Below are 22486 nucleotides of genomic sequence, written 5' to 3'. Positions count from 1 at the left end.
CTCCCATTTTCTGAGCAATTATTAGTTACAGTGAAATTTTTAAGAGAAGCAAGACATCAAAGAAAAATGAACCATTTGGCAATAAGTACAAATACAAAAGTTGGTAACAGTTAATTATTCCTTTCCCTTACCAGTTTAACCATGAAAACCCTGAATGTTATCCTTCAGTTACAGTTCTCAAGAGTTCTACAAAAGCTTCTTCAAAACTAAACTATTATCACTGAGTACTAGGAAGTACAAATTCCACAAAGGTACTTCTCTCATTGCACATTGCATTTTCTCCACACCCCAGTCCCTGGTAGTCCCTTTGTATTTCAAGAGTTACTTGTTACTTGCTGTGAGGCAGAGAAAGAAATAATAATCTGGGCATCATTCTCCTTGTTAGTGTTCTCTTGTCAGATTTCAGTCACTCTTTTCTCATAGCCATTCGTGTTTAGTTTTCAATTGCCCAAAATACCATCATCACGACAAAAAGCTCAACCTACTGAGGTGCTACCAATGCCACATGGTCTTTGTGACTGCTCTTTTGTAGTGCACTAACAATGACAACTAAGGAAAGAAGCAAATTTGCAGACAAATGCTGCTTTGGAGGCAATTCTCTCTTTTTGTGCAACAGTGACATGGCATATAAATTGAGAAGTAAATGTGACCGTGACATTTGAAGGCATAAAATCTCTTTGTAAAAGTTTCAGATCATCTTAAAAGGAAGAAAGATCCCCCATTTCTTGTTCTTCCTCAAAACATGTTGCATAATCTCATTTCTAATTTCTGTTTAAATATACTTGGACCAAAAATTTGCAAAAATAATTCCAATACTTTATTTCCTGAGAAACACCCTAATAAATACACAATTACAACTCACAACAACAATCATATTAATAATTCAGGTAAAGATTAGAACACACGCACAGAAGAATACCTGTTCCACCTATCACTCAGCCATGTTGTCATTCTTTAAGTAAAAGAAAGTGTAAGACTCTTACCATCATTTTTTCAAACAGTGCTATGATTTCCCTTTCCGACAGTGGTTTTGTAGCAAAATCCTCCAGGTCCATGGGTGTGGATGACCAATCTGAAGAATGTGACTGCTTCATATGTGGCAGAGGAGGTCTTTCTTTTTTACTTCTTGGAATTCTGATACTGGCAAATCTATCCAACTGAAAATACAAAAGGTGTAACATATCACATACTGCTTCCATTCTGTATAACCCTAATTAACATGGGTGTTCTTGGAAGTTGAAAATCCTTATTTTTCTGTGGTAGCTTACCTGTTCTTTAACTGCCTTATTCTAAAGGGTTTTCCTAAAGATACATATGATGGTCAGTTGCCTAGCACTGGAGTTACCCAACCAGAATCCCATTACATTAGAAAGAAATCATGCAGAACATCAGAATTTTACAGAAAGTTTGGAGGAATAGATATCTACAAAACCAATTTATGAAGAATTCTTTCCAAGCGTTACATGTAGAATATGAGAAAGCAGGCTGATTTACCAAAAGCATAGTATTAAAGTGGTTTTAGTTACCCAGAAACAGCTGTACTCCTAACATGGCTACAGAATATATAGACATGCAAAGAAACTACTTTTTATTAAAAGACGAGTTAGCATAACTAAGACACGGTTCTATTTATTTTCTTTATATTTCTGTTTCTTTTTGCATCATGTAATACAAAATTTAGTGCCTTTGTTCCAATTATTTAGAAACTCATTTTGGAGAAACCATTGACTCCTCTATTAAAGCTACATAGAGTATGTTTATGATTTCATGAATGATCCTAATGACTAATCCCCAGCACACATCAATCACTCTGGCTTTATTAACCCTTCCAAGAGCCAAAAACCTTCTTTAGAAAAGTGGTTTGGGTTGTGGGATTTTAAACTGGTTAGATACTTACCAACTTTTTGATCAAGAGTTACTAAATGAAACTTTACACATTTTCCATGCTACAGCCGGAGTTTTAAGGCACATGGGGGCAAGGACCAACAGAAGGCAAAAGCAGCAGACACCTAATGAGATGCACTACATCATCATCTTTGTAACACCCTTTTGAACAGATACCAACAGCAACATCACACTCCTCAACACAAAAGAAAGTTAAGGAAACATTTGATGCATAAGAGATTTTGGACAAGATTTCAACCGTATCAACTGACTTCTGTCATGGAATGCTATGCAAAAATATTCTGAGGCTTCAATATATCTTTAAGATAAGTATCTTGAGACAAGTACATCACTTACCAAACTAAATGACAAGTAAAATTATTATAGCATCTGTGGAATTAAGATCAGAGACAGCAAAAAATATCAGTAGCAAAAACTGGGTACAAGTGTTCCACTCCAGTAAGAGCAAGAATTGACTATCAGACATCCATGAAGAGAGGTTTAGAGGTAAAATATAAAGACTTTAATTCTTCCAGTTCAAAACTGAAAAGGAACCGTTTTTGGAACATAGAAATAGATTGTCAGCTACTCACAGATGGTTGTAGAACATGCAAAAGCAGAAAATTAATATAGCATAAACATAAAAGAGCTCAGCATGAATGATGGGGCCCTTCTGTGTCACATCAAACCAGCACGCAATGAGGAAGAGATACTCTACAGGAATAATTACATAGGCAAGACCCAGGAAGACAAAGAATGCAACAAAAGCAAAAGGGAGGCTAACATCACTGGAAGTGAAGTAGTAGTCATCAGTAACAAAAACCATCTTACATCTTGACTGGAAAGCAATTTCCCTTCCTGCTTTTAAAATCAGAAGTCTATGGTAAGCATGGGGAGATGAAGCCAGACTTCAAACTGAAGTGACTAGACAGGAATTGTAAAAAAATCCTATTATATGAGACTTTTCTTTTCAAGCAATGTCTTTCATAAGTACTGATGAAAGGCAGCGTGCCTGCTCCAAAAAATGAATTAGTCAGTAGCTTCTCCATGCCCCCATATCTTCACTATTGAGTACATAACCTAAGACACAAGCCACTGCATTTGCAGATGGTTCACATACAGACTTGAAACAGGTGTAGAGGGAAGACACTTTGGCTAAATAATGGATTTCAGCCCATGAATCAGTGAACAGAAAGCAAATTAGATTTAAGACAGCTGTGCCCTAAATTCCTTTTCCAGTATCTCCTGAAAAATCTCAGTCCCTTCTTGACCATCTGTGCTCCCCAAGTGTCTCCTCTTCCTTCTCCTGCTCCACACAGCAGCAGCAACAAAAGTTCTGGCCAGGCAAAACTGCATGCAGTGCCACAGGTCTCCAGACAGCCCTTATTCAGGGAGAAGGGCCCATTACTCCTTGAAAAGAGATATTTCACTTGTTCCCATTTTTAGTTTATGTTTTGGTTTTAATCTTCTCTTGAATATATAGTAGATGTTTTGCATCATTATATATTACACTGTAACCTTCATATTCCCCACATTCACCAAATCGTACACCACTCATCCTAGAGGAGGAAAGCACATCTTGGAATATATTTGATCAGATAGAACATTTAAGACAAATTGAGATAATAGGATTATAAACACATTTAAACATGTGTCAAACTAATTATTTTAAATAATTTAAAACAATGCAGTCTAAAAAGAAGATTCCCATACATTAATAAAAGGGAATTCATAACAAGATTTGCACAGCAGTAGAGTGTGGATATTCTACATATACTTTCCTTTTGAATTATACATTGATAGTGCTTCAGAAAAGTTAATACTTCTCAGTATTCCACACAGGCAAATAATTTCATGGTCCACAGAAAGCACTATACAGAAAGAATAGAAATTTCATTGCTTGGGTGTAATGAAATCTACCACTGATGCTGCTGGCAATCCAAGTGCATAGAGGAGGAAACAGCAAAAAAAAGTTCAATAATCTTCCATGTTACACCAAAACATTTTAAATCAGGCTAACCAACAGGCTATAGCTAAGCTTAGCTTTGATACAGTTTCACTAGAGTTTAAAGCAGGTTTGACCTTGCATCTTTTCTATTTTTTGGTATTTATTTTATCAATGGATACGTATAGATGCATACAGGAACAGTGCTCTAGGAAAGTAAGAAAAATATCTGTATGAGCCAAAATCAAGCAACCATCAAGGATGAATGGCAAAGTTTCATTGGCTTATTTCATAGGCTGACTACTATTCCACTGAGAGCCCATGAAATAAGAAAGTAATTTTATGCCCACACCATGGCCCTGGAAAGTCAAAGTTACACAGAGATCCACAATACAAACTTTCTGACTCATCACACTTTCTAATCAGGTCCCTAGAAAGTAAATTTTTTGTGCTCTGATTTTGATCTTGTGATGACTTCTTATACCATTCTTCATAAGAAAATAGCATATATTGAACTTACACATTTGATAATACAGGAATCAATAGATTAGTTACTGCTAGAATAATTTTTGGCACTACAGCTAATCAAGACATCACCTATTAACAGAGCTGCTATGCATGCAGGAATGAAAGGTGTTACTTCACTGCCATCTTGCCTCCCTCATCTCTCCCTTAATTAACACATCAAAACACCTATTCCTATATTAAGAAATTCCTCAAAAATTAAATCCAGCAGACGCATGTAAAAAAACACATTCGTTATCACTGTAAGTGATGGCCTTAGTAACAGCACTGAAAATGGCCCTTGTGATGGCCTTGCTTCTTCCTCCTCTCCACTCTCTCCAACCTCCTTGTTCTCCTTGACTGCTTTTGCTAAATCTTTTTTGAAGGGTTACTTTCATATACATTTCTTCTGCTTGTGTACAGGGGCAAGTGACACCAGCACATGTTGTTTCTCTGCTTCAGTGGCACTGTTTGTCATCAGGCTTGAACTAACCACAGTGTTTGTCATGGTGACTAGAACAGCTGCGGGGCCTGGTGTCTCACTGTCAGATTCAGAGACCTTCTCTCCCTCCTGAGGGCACTGGGCAGTGCTGGGCATGGCTCAGTAGGCCTGGGCCAGGCCCCAACACATTGCAGGGGTTTGGATCCTCCTGCATTGCCAGGGCGGCAGAACACCTTTTCCAAGGCCAAAACTTTTGCTGGTTTTTCTGGATTATGCACTTGTTAGGGGTAAAGTGCAAATGCAGCTTTTGGGCAAATGTCTGGGTGATGTTCTTAATTAAGAGTCTGATCTTAAACAAGACCTGAACCATATGCAATAATATACTGGCTCCAAGAAAAAGATCAGGTTGGTTAAAAGGGTACTCAAAATCTTTAAAAATCTCAAAGGCTACTGTAATCGGTCTGGAGGAAAAGGAATGAAAGGGGGAGGGAAGAAAGATGCAGGAAGGTATTGTTATGGGTTCAGGAGAATGCCTGCGCACAAAAAACTCAAAACACAGTCACAATAGCAAAGCAAGTCAATTGTATTAGTTGTGTTTGCAATAAATACATACCAACCCCTGGATGTTGGAGAAGCTGCCAAGCAGAAGGAGATAGAGCGTGGCTCCTGAGTGGGAGGGGCAGGAGGGTTGCACACCTTCAGGGTGTCCCCTGATGAAAACAGTGTGCATCATGTCATCCTCTCTCCTCCACCCTTAGATCTCCCCCTTCAGGAGTGGCCAATTTACACATCATCTCACATGGGGCCAGTGCATGAGATGAGGTCACAACGGCCCAAGATCACACCTCCATGCCAACAACAGCTTTATCATTCCCCTTTCACAGGATGAATTCCACTGACACATAGTTTCATTTCTGAAGGTTAGTCTTACCAACTAACAATAAGTTCTTCTTCTACATTATCTTGTTGACGTGCACAATTGCAGACCAAATATGCCAGGCCTTAGACCCATCTTGAATCCCTGGCACAGGTATCTTCCCCATAGGTTGTCTTTCTGAGGACACAACTTCTGATACCTCATTATGAAGACAGAGCATTACAGAATTATTATGGTTTAACCTAAAATATGTTACTAGAAATACTGAACAACCTTCTTTCTTTCACTCGCGTTCTCATGAAGAGACACACAAATTCACATATATATTAAAAATATATTCATATATATATGGACCATTAAGACACTGATGGTGATCACTAAGCTCAGTCTTTTAGAACTAAGAGTTCTGATATGAAATATATACAGGTACAAAATATTCCTTTCCTGAGTGAAAGCATAAAGCCAAGAGTATTGCTTACAGCTTTTGCTCTTTTTCTGGGTGTTCTTCTCACTCTGCCTTATAGATATGTAGGACAAAAAGTACTGCCACCCTTTATTTTCAAGTTCACATTTTTGCCTGCTTGCTATTTATATATTCAGTAAACACATTTTTGCATCTGAAAAATCTGCTCAAGCACTATAGAATAACTCAGTATCCCAGACATTTTGCCAGTCATTTTAGTCACAGAAGCCAACAGCTCAGTCATGAAAGTCTGCTGTAAAACCCTGATGCTGACAGACAACAAAAGCTTAGGGGAACATTAACAACATAGGAAGAAACAAAAGGAGAATACAAAGTGGAACAAATCCTGTGTCTTCACTTGAAATAATTGTAATTCCTAACGGATAGGGAACCAACAGGATGAACTGGGTTGCAACAATTTATTTCAGTATCTTCAGAAGTCAAAGCAACCCACTTACCAGCAGAAATACTTCTCAAAAGATCAAAGAAGTTACTTCCAATGACTCTAAGTCAAAGACCTCTTAACATATTTTTCCTCCTTGAAGCTCCAGAAGATTAAAGAAGTATATTCTTTCTTTGACAGTCAAATTGCTCTACAAGATTAACTTCTTAGTATGTGAGAAATTCCACAGCTAGCAGTAGAGCTTTCAGGAAGAGTAAGACATGCATAAACCAAGATACACAGAAGAATCCCTTTGATAAAATGACTTCTTATTCCTAATAAACTCAATCTCAGAGATTATTTTACCAATCTTAAATTTATAGAATTTAGACTGTGCACAATCACATCCTAAATGAATAGACAATATTTCACTCTGAATCTTATTTCTCTATATACTGAAAATTATACAGCCTTCCTAATCTTTAAAGCAGTTGCTATGAAATCAGTATAATTTGATGCTCTAAGGAATTTTAGTATGCTTTTCTTTTTTGTCTACATAAGACACCTTTTAATAAAATTCTGTTAATATGGAGGTTTAGTTAACCTTTCTGAGTCTTACTCTCTCTCTCTGCCAATGCTGAGGCAGGCATGCCAGCAAACTGCATCTCAGGAAGTGGAAGATCCTCACCTCCAACAGCCAGGAGGGGACCTAAGAGACAGGGAGAATGGAGGTAGGTCCCTGCTTGGGGTGCCAGGTGAATCCCCTCCCAGCCTACCAAGGGAGCTGTCCCAACACATCTGCTCTTTGTGAGCAGAGAAGGACTAGTAGGTGATATGGTGTGCGTGGTGGCCATTTTGGGCATAGGGAGCACAAAACTGATAAAGTTCTCAATTCTGAATAAAGTAAGGATGGGCACCAGAAGAATTGCTACTTTGAGCTTCTGGCAGGCAGATTTTGGCCTTTTTAGGACATGGACTGACAAAGTCCCTTGGAATCAGTTCTGAAGGGTAAAGAAGTCCAGAAAGGCTGAAGATACTTTAATAAGGAAAATTTTAAAGATACAGAAGCAGGCTGTCCCCATATGCCATAAGAAAATCCAGTGGAGAAAAAGACCGGCCTGGCTAAACAGAGAACTTTAGGCTGAAACTCAGGGCTCAGGGGAGAGAAAAAAAGAAAATAAAAGAAGAAAAAAAAAAAGTGTATCACTTCTAGAAGGAGGGTCAGATAACTTAGGGGGGCTACAAGGATGTTGTACGGTTATGTAAGGAGAAAAAGTAGAAGAGTCAAAGCCAAACTGGAACCTGGTCACTGTTGTTATAGACAACAAAAGTTTCAATTAATACATTACCAGCAAAGTACAGCTATGGAGAGTCTCTATTCTTTGCTGCTTGCAGATGGTAGTGTAGTGTCCAAGGATGACAAAAAGGCTGAGGTATTTAATGCCTTCTTCACCTCAGTCTTTAATACCAAAACCAGTTGTGCTCTGCAAACACAACTCCCAGAGATGAAAGTTAGGGATGGGAAGCCAAGTGAAGCCCCCATAATCCAGGAGGAAATGGCTAGTGATCTGTTATGCAAGTTAAACACCCACAAGTCTATGGGCCTGGATAGGATGTACCAGGGAACAATGAGGGAGCTGATAAAAGAGCTCACCAATCCACTTTCAAACATTTACCAGCAGTCCTGATTATCTGGAGAACTTCCAGTTGACTGTAAATTAGCAAATATAAAGCCCACCTAAAAGAAGTATTGGAAAGATGATCCAAGGAACCACAGGCCTGTCAAATTAACCTAGGTACTAGGGGAAGTCTTGGAACAGATCATCCTGACTGTCAGTACACAGAATGTACAGGACAATCAGGACATCAGGCCCAGCCAGCATGGGTTTGGGAAAGACAGGTCCTGCTTGACCAACTTAATCTCCTTCTATGATCATTTGATCTACTCAGTGAATAACAGAAAGGCTGTGGATGGTGCTTCCCTAGACTTCACTAAGGCATTTCACACCATTTCCCACAGCATTCTCATGGAGAAACTGGCTGCTCATGGCTTGGACAGGTGCATTCTTTGCTGGATGAAAAACTGTTTGGATGGCTGAATCCAGGGAGTGGTAGTGAATGGTGCTACATCAAGCTGGCAGCTGGTCACAAGTGGGGTTCCCCAAGGCTCAGTATTGGGGCCAGTCCTGTTTAGTATCTTCATCAGTGATCTGGACTAAGGGGTTAAGTGCTCTCTCAGTTAGTGTGCAGATGACACCACACTGGTTGACAAGTGTTGATCTGCTGGAAGGCAGGAAGGCTCTGCAGAGGAATCTGGACAGGTTGGATCCATGGACTGATGACAGCAGCCTGATGTTCAATAAATCCAAGTGCCAGATCCTGAATCTGGGTCACACAAAACCCCTCACAGAGCTACAGGTCAGGGTCAGAGTGGTTGGAACATGGCTGAGCAGAAAAGGACCTGGAGGTGCTGGTTGACAGTGGCTGAACATGAGCCACCATGTGCCCAGGTAGCCCAGAAGGCCAATGGCATCCTGGCCTGTATCAGAAATAGTGTGGCCAGCAGGACCAGGACAGTGACCATCTCGCTGGTGATGCTCTGGTGAGGCTACACTTCAAATCCTGAGAGTTTGGAACCCTCACTACAAAAAAGGCATTGAGATGCTGGAGTGTCTAAAGAAGGGCAATGCAGCTGGTGAAAGAAGGGTCTAGAAAGCAAGTCCTATGAGGAGTAGCTGAGGGAGCTGGAGATGTTTATGTGGGAGTAGAAGAGGTTCAAGGGGGATCCCAATGCTCTGTAAAAATACCTGAAAGAAGGTTTTAGCAAGGTGGGATGTGGCCTCTTCCACCACCTCAAGTGAAAGGATGGGAGGAAATGGCTTAAAGTTGCACCCAGGGAGGTTCAGATTGGACATTAGGGAAAAAAAATTTACTGGCAGAGTGGTTAGGCATTGGAATGAGTTGCCCAGGAGCATGATGGAGTAACCATCTCTGGAAGTGACCATGAGACATCTGGATGCGGCACTTGATATAGTTTAGGGGTGATTATGGTGACGCTATGTTGACAGTAGAACTACATGATCTTGAAGGTAGCTTCAAACATTGATGGTTCTGTGATTGTTGGAATATGGAGCACTTGAGAGAGATAATTTGATATCTCAGCTACCTGCTTTCTATTCCTCTGTGGAGCAAGAATGCAATCGCCATCTTTGCAGATAGCAAACAATCAAGCTAAAAGAAGCACATGCGCATAAACCAAGGTTTTTGAACTTAATGAGGATTTATAACTAAAAGTAGACAATTCATCAGCATCTCACAAATAATCCAATTTAGATATTGAAAAGCAGCCTGCATTTTAGATTCTCAATATGCTGCTAACATATCTGAATTTAAAAACAAAAGAAATTCCTGGTCACCGACATACAACTGTATTGGTAAGAAATGGGTTGGGAAATATAAATATTTCATAAAGCATAATGAAGCAGTAAGTTAACATGCAAGTTAACTTACTTGCCCATGAGAGTGCCCATGAGAAGAAAGGAAATATATTATTTCATTGAAAAATACAAAATCAAATAATCTTAAACCTTCAATTTCTTTGCCTTCTCTTACTATAAATTTTGTCCTTGTCCCAGAATCACACACAGAAAGAGTAAACCAACAGAAAACTGAAATAGAGGAATAAAAAGTGTCCATTTGAAAGCATATCCTCATTCCAAGATGATGTTGCAAGTAAAAAGAATATCCCCCTTTTACCTGTATTTAAAAGTTCTCAAATGTTGTGGTGTTGTAATTTATTTCACTGTTAGCCTTTTACTAAATAGCTGTCATTCCTCTTTTCAAAATATATATTCATATGAACAATTTGGTACTATCCTGCAAATGAGGTTTCATTACTCTGTGAAGGGGCCTTTTTCATTCTCTGAGAAATTTAAGGAGTTGGGGAAAAGTTTGGTTACTACAGAGATGACAGACTTTTTGTTCTTATCCTTAAAATCCACAATAAACCTGCCAATTTTTTGGGGCTATGATTACAAGCTGGACAAGTCCAATAAGCTTTGTAAAGTGCAAAAAGGCAGCAGTCTCGCCTCTTTAAAAGGAAAAAAATGCACCTCACAAAAACAAACAGCAAGATCTCATGTATCCCGACTACAACACTTACATGACACTATCAAAACTTGTTTTCTAGTTACCAAAAAATACTTTTGCTTTCAGAAAGCTGATAGTATTTTCTTAGCTTTCCAAGAGAAACACAGGTTTATAAAATCAAACTTGTACTATCAGCCAGTCAAACTCAAATTTCTTAATCACGATTTCCATCCAATGAAATTCTGCTAAAGAAATAGAAACAGATGATTTAAGTAAAACTAAGACTGGTAGACATAAATCTCTCTGCACTTCAGCTCCCAGCTACACACAGAAGTACTTTAGCAGGAACTCTGTATAGCACTGAAGTCATAACAGCTGATCTTTAGGTGATGACAAAATATTACTTCCTAGGCAAATTCAAAGACTTTGTAAAATTATGTATTTTAAGAAAAAAAATATTAAGCACAAACGAATAGGACAGGAAATGAAATAGGTAATTTCAAGAGCAAGAAAAAAATCTGGTTTGTGGTTAGATACAGAACCTCATCTCTGATCAAATTCAAGAAACACTGTGTTAAACATGACACTGAATATACTTAAGGTGGTTTGAACAAGCAATAATGAGTTTCACAAGCAAATGTTACTTTGTTAAACATGTTATTTTAAACTAGCCATGCAGCCTAAGTAACTTTGATATTAAACATGCAATCACAGATATCTTAACTATACTGCATGTAGATTGCCACAATTACCTGTGTCAGGCTCATTTAGCTGTGATTAGAGCATACTTCAAAGCCATCCATACATTTTTGCTACTCACACTGATTATGTTACAGCTAATTACCAGTTCAGTGAGACTTTGCCAATTAACTAAATTATCCTCAAAGTTAAGATAGTTTCTTGTATTAGTAAGGTTATTTTCATTGCATTAGCAGTAAGGTTATTTGCTTAGCCCAGCCAAAGCAAAACTTAAGTTGTCTTACCACATCATCTGTCAGTGTCTTGATATTTAAGTGCTGTAAATCAAACAGGAAAGCAGTCATGTCAAAATTGTTCAGTAAAAAAAAAAATAAAGCTTAGTTATAGTTACTTTAATTCAAAATCACATGCAAGTTAAACAGTGTTGAATCCTGACTCCTGAAATGAACCAAGTTTCTTGGCAAGATGTCAAGTTGTACCTTGCTGGTAAAAATCTTCCATTTGATCCTCCAACAGAATATCAAAAGACTGTGAACCAAGCACAGCTTGAAAGAGGATGTGTTTTATTATATTTCATAACTGAATTATGCTTTATAGCTAAATATACAGATGACCTGCACATGCAAAATTCAGCTACAAGACGTGTCTTCTCAAGATGGCTGTGGGGACACCAACAACAAATCATCCAGAGATTTCAAACTCAATAGAAGAACACAGAGCACCTCAAGAGTTCAAAACTATACATCAAGCTGCAACACTCAAACTACTCACATGGTTGAACAGTCTCAAGTAATGCCTCTGTGTAACGCGAGTAATGCTAGCAGAACATGAATTTGTGAGCAGAAATTGAACTAAGCATTTAATAATAGTAGCATCCAAAAAAATCTATAGATCACTCAAAACAGCAGTTTCTGAACCAACATTTGCTCTCCACTGCATATTTACAAACACAGCAAGTGTTAGGATGTACAGCTCTTACACAAAACCAAAGAGCAGCACAGAACATCGGCGACTGATAAGTCAGTATTGCAGTGATACCATGTATCATTTTTATGAGGAGACTGAGAACAGACTAAGCAGGAAAATGTCAAGAATGTCAAGTCCCATAGTTATTGAGGTAGTCTCTTACCCTTCTCTTAGACTCCCCTCTCTGCCTAGGTGCACAGCTTGGCAACAGCTACAGCAACTGTCAACAACTATATCCTAATTAACCAGATTTGGAAACTCTTCACCAAGTCAACAATAATGGCTATCACTCTCTACAACCTGAGGTGAGAGCAAGGTGAGGGTCAGTCTCTTCTCTCAGTTAACACGCAATAGAACAAGAGAAAATGGCATCAAGTTAAATCACTGGAGGTTAGCTTAGATATTAGGAAAAATTTATTCACTGAAAGAGTAGCCAGGCATTGGAGCAGGCTGCCCAGGGAAGCGTGGAATCAACATCTCTGGAAGTGTTCAAAATGCAGACAGAGACGTAACACTTGGGTTTGGCAGCGAAAGTAGTGGTGCTAGTTTGATGATGATGATCTCAGAGACTTCCAACTTTAATGGTTCTATGATTGTGACCATTACTTCTGACATCTTCTCTGGCTCATCCCTCAGAACTAAAGAACAATATGTGTTAAGTCAAATATTATCACACAATAGCTCTAGTCTGAATAGTGTCAAGAAACTGAGGAAGAAGTGTCTGATGAATGGTTATGGAGTTAAAAATAAATGACAAATTAGGTGCAAGGAAACACAGTATTCAGTGGCACACTACATTCTACTAACAAAAAAATGTTTAAAAAGGTGCTAGGTCACTACTGAACCTTTATGATAATTCCATTCCATGTTCTAATAGGTGAGGATTTGTAATAAATGAAAAGAACTATTCCAATCCAACCAGGAGACTGAAGATCTGTATCCCAGTCTTCTCACTGGTGTTCTCCCGCCACAGGGGTAGATCAGACTTTTGCCTCACACACTGCTATAGAAGTGGGGTTTATTACTTGCTTTTCCCATTCTGCTAATTATCTGCAAAGACAGTAAAAGTGTTAACTGGTGTCATTTGCAAAAGCTCATGACTTTTCATTTACCAAGGTTTGGTATAATACTTCTATCCTTAAGTGAGCAAAACTGCAAGAGAAAACACTAACATATGGTCTGACAGTGCAACTAGGTAGAGAAGAACATGAAAATTTATTCCTTTTTTATACAGATTACTTAAATCACTAAGCCTTAAGCAATGCACAAATATCATCATGGAGCTCCTCTAACATGGCAGGAGACTACATAATCTGCTTAGAATGAAAACCACCTGCATTCTATGCTTTGAGTGGAAATTCAAGATTCACGTCAAACTCATGTACACTCCACTAAAAAAATGCAGGAAAGCAACCACATGAAGTTAATTTCCACTTAAGAACAGATGTTGGATGTTTTGCAATTACTCCATACAAGACACTATCATCCTGCAGGCAACCAGGAAATTTCAGATTCAGGTTTTGTTCTTTGAAAAAGACAGAAGTTAGTGGGATAGTTCAAGCCAGTATTTTATTTTTCATTTAAGTCATGAAATTTAGCAGTGCAATTTACTATGATAACAAGTGAAAAGCTTCCCATTTTGTATATCAGAACACCTCATGACCCAAGCCAGCTGACTAATTAGAGAAAAAAGACTACCGCACAACCAATTAAGGGCACCAAAACAGTATAACAAATTCGACATACAGATATGAGCCTCCTCTCAAAGTCTTCATCTTACTGGATAACTAGAGTACAGAAGACTAAAAATATCAGTATTTCTTTCATAAAAAGTTGTGGAGCCTTGTTTGAAGGCAAGTGCTAAAAGCAGGTTCTTAAGTAAGAATCTACTTAACCAGCATCAAATATCAACACTGGTGACATACTTAGAGACTTTATAGAGGAGAAAAAATTCCATGCAAACTACAACCTGATGTTCAGCTCTTCCAGCACTCAAAAGGCTGAATGACTTGCTGTAAGACATCTCTAAAGACTTATTTAGTAAACTTTATGTTATAATGCTTCTCAGTCAGAGGAGTTGGTTAAAACAGACCTGGGGTTCTCTTTTTCCCCCTCTTCCTCACCAAGTCCTTCTCTTCTGAGAAGGCTGTAAAAAGTAAGATCAGTTGACAGCTTTACTGGTCTTCTATAGCATTCAAGGATACAGAAATGTGGAACATTACATGTGGTCTTAACAACAACAACCACAACAAAGAAACTTACCACAATGGATCTTTTAATGGCATTGCATATAGAGGAGTGCTGTGGCTCAAGAACAAGAGCATATTTTTATTCTTGACAGCCAAAGGAAACATATTTCTAGTAAGGGTACAAATAACTAGACTAGGAGTCAGGTAAATACCAGGTAGAGACTGGAGTGCTTTATTACCACAGGGACATATTTCTATTTTCAGGCTCAGATATATCAGCTCACAAAAGACACATTCTGCTCAAGTGAACAGGTTGCCTTCAACACAGGCCCGCTAGTAAATAAATATGATTTAAGTAATATTTATTAATATTAATAATATTATTATTAGTAATATTAGTAATATTAATATCCTACAATATTCAGTCACTGCTAAAAACATTAAGTAATTTTACAGAATACTGTTTCACAATGGAAGAAAATATTTCTATGCTATTCTGAGCCTTCTGTGAACTACTCCACAATAACAAAACTATTGATTTGAAAGCATAGGAGCTATGTGTTCCTCTGGTCTGTTTATCATGTAGAAAGTAGATACACAAAACTGAAACACAAATTATCAATATTTTAAGTATGCTGACATTGTGTTTTCTAATCAGAGATATACAAAAGCACTAAGAGATTAAAGAGTTACGTAGGACAGTTCAGAAGGAGAGATTTGTCAGTTGCACCTACAGTTAGAAAAGCAGAAGTAACACCATTGCTTAGTCTTCAGCTATACAAACACTTTTATAAACTAAATTTTAAAATTGCACTCCTCAGTGTACCTTAGTTTTTAGTCTAGGACATAGAGAAAGAGGACATTTTGTTTTGCAATTAGGTAGCAATTGAGAAGCAGTTCTCTTAAAGCTAAGTCTAATGAGAAAGAAATGCACAGGTATATCACTTTTGAAGAAAGCAAGCAATCTGACAGAATTAGCCCTCATGAGAGATGACTCCCTAAGGCATACTGTTAAATAACCAGTGTCATAAGACAGAGGATATACACACACATGCAGCATGTGGTACAGTGTTCTTGATGAGCTGGCAAAACTCCAAGGATAGTCAGAGTCTTAAACAGAAGCTGAAAGGTACAACAGGATACAAGGGCTGAGTTTCACAACACAAGCACAGCAACAAGATGACTGCTCCTGAGACAGAAAGAGTACTGTGTCTCTTGAAAAGGTCACACATGATGAAGACAGGTGTGAGGCAACTTTCACACCACCCAGCTAAAGGAAGCCAAACACTATTAGGCTTCATATACATCCACAGTAAAGAATCTTATTGTCATACTTATGCCTGAAAACTAGGCAAGAAAACTGTACTCCATAGAATAAGGCCTATAGAGCAGGTATTTTTTTTATTCAACACCAGGAGTGAGTGGAATAGCTCCACCACAAACTCACTCTTCCATTCTTCGCACAGTACAAGCTTTTATACTTTTTCTACTTAACGTACACATTATACTTTCCTAACCTTCACAATGTAACATATTTTATAATTACATATTTTCTAATTATCATATTCTAATTTCTAATTTCATATTTTGTAATGATTACATAAGCTCTTGTAGCACATACGTGGTTTCTGAACAAGGTGGTCATCAGCCTCCTGGTGGTCGTTTTGGATGAAGGCTCAGAAGTCTTCCTCGGGTGTGAACTTTTCACCTCTGTCTCTGCACATGCTCTATAAGCTTGTCTGCTCAAACAGCCAGTGGTTAGCTTTTCGCAGTTAGCTTGTTCTGCTAAATCTGCTGATTTCTAAAAAGCACTTCATTCACACACCCTGTTACAAAGTAACTACTTCTTCCGCACAGCTACAGCTTTTGGCACAGCTCAAGCATTATCTTGTTTCCTCGGCAAGGAAGGGAGGAGGGGGCGAACCAGGGAGGGGGATGCGGCAACATTATCTTGTTGCCCAGGTATCAGTACACAAGATGACGATCTTATACTGCACATCCAAACAGCAGTACATACTTGAAGTTCATCTGCTAGACAAAATGTAATAACTTGAGGGATTGCCTATATAATTACCCCAGTCAAGTCCAGGTAGAGACAGTGAAGCAAAGCAAAGCAATGACAAATCCTGCTTAATTGGATCAACACTACTAGTCCGATCTTTTGTGTCATTACATCTATTTCCCTGTCTTTACATACGCATATTTATGGACAAAAATCTCTCTAGGTGGGGTACAAGCAGTTCAGGCAAAGAGGATCAGAATTCAGGAGAATGATATCTCACACAGGACTCTCATCCCATGTCTTAGCATTTTTTCCACCAGCGCCACAGGACAGTGTGGCCTGGAATCAGTGAAGACTAGCCTAGTATAATATTGAGTATAATCTGTATCATCTAAGAGTTTTGGCACTCCACCAAAAGGAGCAGCATCTACATTTGCCACAAATGGTCTTTTCCCCATGGCACAAGCACAAAGTGATGTTGCTCATCTAACTTTCTGAATGAAAGCAGATAGTTTAAACACACATTGTTTGGTACTTAAAGATCATGCCTGGCAGGGATGGGCATTGTTAGTATGACAGAAAGACCAACAAAATATGAACACCGAAACAAGACAAACAAGGACTAGGGATGTTCATATAATCACTTAATCCCCTCTGTACCTTTGTAAATTCGAAAGTGAGCAAGAATGCATTGCCATTAATATTATCACCAAAAAACAACTAGCTGGTTTTTTCCCCCAAAGGATATTCTCCAGCAGAAACACAAGTAGAAGACCGAATCATGGACTGAATGAAACCTGTAGACTCAGAGAAAAGTTAATTGGATGATTACAAAAAATACTATCACTTTAGGATCTCCTTTGTAACAATATTCCCTCAGTAATTTTGCTACCTCAGTCTAAAAATGCAATTTACAAACTGCACAGCATTTCTTTCTTTTAATTTCCAATATACTGCTTCAGCATTTAGATAATGGCTTTATCACACACTCTGTCTCTACTGCTTGAAAAGCAGTCTGAAAAGCAATCAGGAGCAAAACTACCTTAACATGACAGGTTCTACACAGTGATATTCTTTAGGCATTGATGAGTTAAACTCAAAATTGGTGCTTTACAGGTAAGATCATATAACAAAGTGCTAGAACACAGCACTAAAATTTACTATCATAACCCACAGTGTTAATTCATGCCAACAAAAATAACAGCATGAAGAATTTACAATTTTACAAAGCTGCGATAAAGTGTTTTAGGTAACATCTGTTCAGCAATCATTTCTTTAAAAGACTAATTTAGATTCAAGGTCTTACACCGCAGCATAACTGCAGCAATAATTCAGTCACTTTGTAATTAAAGATATTGACACAGATTGGTCTTGCCTTTCTACTCTATGCCAGAGAAATGGAAGTGCTTTTCCTCTTAACTACATCTTTCTTTGATTTATAGACACTGTTAAATGCAACTGTTAATTTGTCTATCTTTAACAGATTGGTGTAAACAAACCCTTCTTGACTCATAAATTCCATAAAGAACTTAATCAAAAACATAACCTGAAAGGCACTGAAGTCAGGTCAACACTATACTGAAATTAATAGAAACACCTCTAATTTGAGCTAGAAATTGAAGCTGATCTCTTGAGACCACTGTCTACAATATGTAGTATCTGTAAAGTGCAGTTGGAAGTCACATAAAACAGCACTCACTGTAATTTTTCCAAACATTTCTAAGGTGGGGGGGGGGGTGGAAATCAAGGAGAGCAAGTGGCAAACAATTGCTTTTTGCTCCACCTTGCCCTAGTAGATTTCAGAAGTTTCTTGCTCAATCAATGTATACATAGAGAACAGGTGATATATCTGCCATCCTTCTGTAGATTTCCTCTTTTCACAAGGTCCTAAACCACAAGGGGTTTAGGGATGAGCTTTCAATAAGCTGAAGTACCACAGAAATTCTTTTACCCTTTTAGAAGTCCCACTCCTCTAGAAATTCAGACCTGTTGAACAAAGTCCTGCTGGTATGTGCCTCAAAATGAACCATCACTCTTTCAAAAAAAGTATCTAAAATCATTCTGCAAAAGAACCGAGACAACTGAGACTTAAAACTCATTGACTTCTTTTGCGAAGCTTGTTTATTCAAAAAGAGTCCTTCAAGGCCTCCTTTGACAGGGCTAAACAGTTATAGTGGCTGATTCCAATGCCTCTTTCTTCCCCCTCCACCCCTCATATGCAGTGGGTTTTTAAAAACTGTATTTTCCTCACTTAAAAAAAGAATTTTCTTTAGAAGGGAGAAAAAAGACAAGATGCATGTTAATGATGTCACCTTTGTCAATAAGCAATCCAATTTCACCTCAAGGTTTGTCAGGGAATCAAATTATTTTCCAGATTAGCATATCTGCTATGACAGATCAATATGTTGCATTGACTGGAAGGGTCCAACCTGGAACTTATTTTCCAGCCTTGAACACTGAGAACTATTGCATTCACATAATCTGTATTACTTGAGGTCAATAAATCTAACAGCTACTTTAATCTGACAAATGTACACAGAGAGAAATAAAACTGAGGTAGCATGAGGTATGGCACTCTAAGTATCCCAAACAGAGAAAAGGGCATAAACTATATCTATGACTGGATTACAGAGAGCCCAAAGGCACGAGAGCCAGGCTTTACACATTCAGACACAAAACTAATTTAACTATTAAAATTACATGGAAGATGTATTACAGAAAGAGTTAGATGCAAAGAAGTTGAAAAATACCTCTAAGATCATCAAGTCCCAACCATAAACCAAACACTGCCAAGTCCATCACTAAACCACATCCTTAACTGCCACATCTACACATCTTTTCAACACTTTATGAGATGGTGACTCAACCACTTCTCTGGGCAGCCTCTTCCAGTGCTTGACCACCCTTTCAGTGAAGAAAGTTTACTTTATACCCAATCTAAACCTGGTGCAACTTGAGGCCCTCTCCTCTTGCTCTGTCACTTGTTACTTAGGAGGGGACACTGACCTCCACCTCACTACAGTCTCCTTCCAGGCAGTTGTAGAGAGCAATAAGGTCAGCCAGCGAGTTAATGGCACACCTAGAATACAATCCATGTTCAATCCATAACTCTTCAGTCCCTATCAACATCCAAGGATAAAATCTTTGCTTTAAGACATTATTTAAAGATGAAAAATAAGACTATTGTTAGGGTGAAATGCTTTTGAAAATTGCAGTTTGACAAAGCATTCTCATGAATTAAGGACATTCATATTGATCCCTGCTTAAAGAGAAACGGGGCAGGGGAACAGGAAGAGGCAAAAAAAAATATCAAAATTCACACCTACCTACAAGATTATTGTATACTCTATAAAACTGAGTCAGAACCCCAAATTCAACCCCCTTTATTTTCTGTAGCTGTGACCTCAACACCATGACCTTAAAAAAAAGTCAGCTGATACCTATCAAAATCACCCTTGCATAGCCTGGGAAGCCTAGACATATACCCAACAAGCTCACCTGCACCAGAGAAAAGGCCTTCTCTCACTGAAAAGATGAGATTTCATCTAAGAAAAAAAGCCTCAACGGCTTTTATCACATATCTATCCACATTCTACTCCGTATAAACTATTGTACTGCCATTCTAACATATGATTAGCAAAACTGAACATGATGGCAACATACTACTTCTGCTTCAGCACATAATTATAGGAAAAATAAAAACCATTGTGATATGTGCAAAAGAACTTGGCAGGTAAAGTATTGGTAGTGAAACGTCTTGACCCAGAGCTCTTGTCAGTTGCAAACACACAAAAATCACTGACTCTCACAAAAGGAATAATCCAACCCTCAACTCATGCAGCAACAACACCATCCAATCTTTTACAGTGGCCAGAACCACATGGGTTTCTCCTCACAGCTCATATACTAAAGCCTGTTGTGAGAACTGGGAAGATCTGCTGTCACAAAACATTTTGGGGTACGTGTGTGCGGGGCAAGGGGCTGGTTGGGCCTTGCCTTGGTGAGGTGATGCCCTGCTCCGCACACACACCTCCCTCCTGGGGTATCCCAGCCCCACGCTGACTGCCCATCCCTGGCACAGAGGAGGCAATGTTCCACACCTGGCCTCTGCAGCCCCTAACCCAGCTCCTGAGTGGCCAAACAAACAGAAGTACCACCCGGGGGAAGGGCCCCAGAAGGCCAAGGGGTATTTAAAGCTGAACACAAGGCAAGCACATGTCTTCACCCTACCTCCTCTTGGAATTTCTATCAGCTGAGCACTGCTAGAACCCAGCAGCGAGTAGCTATACATGTCCTTTTTTAAATCTTTTTTGTCTTCCCCTCCTTTTTCTTCTAATTCCCTCTTAGAATTTTTGAGTCACTTAAAATCAAAAGGGCTTAAAGTTTGCCAAGTCAAATGGGATAAGTTAATGCTTTGAGATATATTTTATGTTGATTGAATGTTGCACTAAACCTTTTGCCAAAGATCTTTGATTTTCTGAGGTTGCCAGTAAAGTCTTTTTTGTTGTTTTGACCTCTTGAGAATATCTTGCTGCTATTTCTCCTGTAAATATAACTCAGAATACAGGAACAATCATGAGCCCTTTTGAAAGCCTCATCAAGTGAGGGGCCATGTCACCTGCACAGCTAAAATGCACGTGTCCCCAGTGGATAGATACACAGCCACTCACCAAACCAAGCAAATAGCTCTTGGTCAGCTTCATTTATGCCCATTCTAACATGCAGAAAAAGGCACCGGGACATAGTTCAAACAGCAGTCTCTGCAGCTACAACACAAAAAGATTGCAGCAAACAGGAATATTCCAGGAGCAACCTGCGACTTTCCAGAACAGGTCTGGCCAGCCTGTTTGATACCTTTTATTGGCTAACTTTTTTGAACCTGTGCACAAGTGCCAGGCACTCAAGTACTGAACATTACATAAATACACCTTAGAATCAAGAGTCTAATATAAATGTTATGGTATCTTTTTAGTAATTATGTAACAAATACAGTTTAGAGCAGGTGGGATCAGGGACAGCTGAACAAAGATCAACATGCATCACCTAAATATGAGCACGGGGTGCATTTCCTCTGCATGTGGCAGATACTCCCTGAAAGGAGGTTGTATCCAGATGGGTTCAGCCCCTTCTCCCTGGCAACCACCGACAGGATAAGAGGACACAGTCTCAAACTACACCACAGGATGTTTAGGCTGGACATAATGAGGAATTTCTTCACAGAAAGGGTGATTAGTCTTTGGAATGGGCTGCCCTGGGAGGTGGAGTCACCATCCAAAAAGTATTTAAGGAAAGACTCAACATGGCACTTGGTGCCACGGTCTAATTGGCATGGTGGTGGTCATAGATTAGAATCGATGATTTCAGAGGTGTTTTTTAACCCAACTGATTGTGTGGATACAAGGCCTGTAGAATATACGTTGGTCCCAACTCTAATGCTTGGAATTTTCATCATGTCCAAACAAAAACTGGTTATTTTTGGGTACACTTTGGTTAGAGCACATCTTGCAGACACATTATCTCGTGACAAGCCATCTTGAGTTTCCAAATTTCTTGGTGTGCTAGCCAAAAGCTTGTGAAAGCAGGCCTACAGAAGAGAACTTAGTATACTAAGTCCTTTAAATTCAAAGACCATTTTTACAGTGTAGAGTTTATATCACTAAAGTTTAAAAAGAAAAGAAAACAAACCCAAAAACAAACAAAAACAACCAAAAAAAAACAAACTCCACAGTCCTATTAGAAGTAACACCGTTTAAGAGCTGGAAGTCTGTTCTATTCCCCTCGCAACCAGAGCTGTCCCGCAGCAAGTAAAGGCAATGAACCTTTGTGATGAAGCGCTCGGGACAGACCAGAAAACTTCCGGCATCCTTTCACATGGGCAAGCAAGAGGCGAGCTGGACGAGGCGGGATCAGCCTTGGAAGCCCAGCTGAACTTGACTGCGCCATGTACTCCCACTCAGTGCCCGGTCTCGGCGGGCCCCGGGCAGTGACTGGCCCCGGAGGTGATGGCGAGGGGGAGGCGGGGGTGTCACCGCCCGGCCGGGCCC

General features: G+C 39.0%; 1 protein-coding gene across 1 annotated transcript in view; it reads right to left on the bottom strand.

Annotated features, from left to right (window-relative positions):
* The window catches only part of DIAPH3 (diaphanous related formin 3), a 203289-nt gene that overhangs the window by 179511 nt on the left and 1292 nt on the right, over positions 1–22486 (bottom strand). Inside the window, exons 2-3 of the mRNA XM_005426609.2 lie at positions 11570–11602; positions 984–1157 (exon numbers count right to left, since the gene is read on the bottom strand). Coding sequence (XP_005426666.2) covers positions 984–1157; positions 11570–11602 — 207 coding nt within the window. The remainder of the gene's footprint in view (positions 1–983; positions 1158–11569; positions 11603–22486) is intronic.

This window comes from Geospiza fortis, unplaced genomic scaffold, assembly GCF_000277835.1.
Source record: "Geospiza fortis unplaced genomic scaffold, GeoFor_1.0 scaffold191, whole genome shotgun sequence".
In the NCBI taxonomy this organism is placed as follows: domain Eukaryota; kingdom Metazoa; phylum Chordata; class Aves; order Passeriformes; family Thraupidae; genus Geospiza; species Geospiza fortis.
The sequence above is the reverse complement of the archived record's forward strand: the minus strand, read 5'-3'. Positions and strand labels throughout refer to the sequence as shown.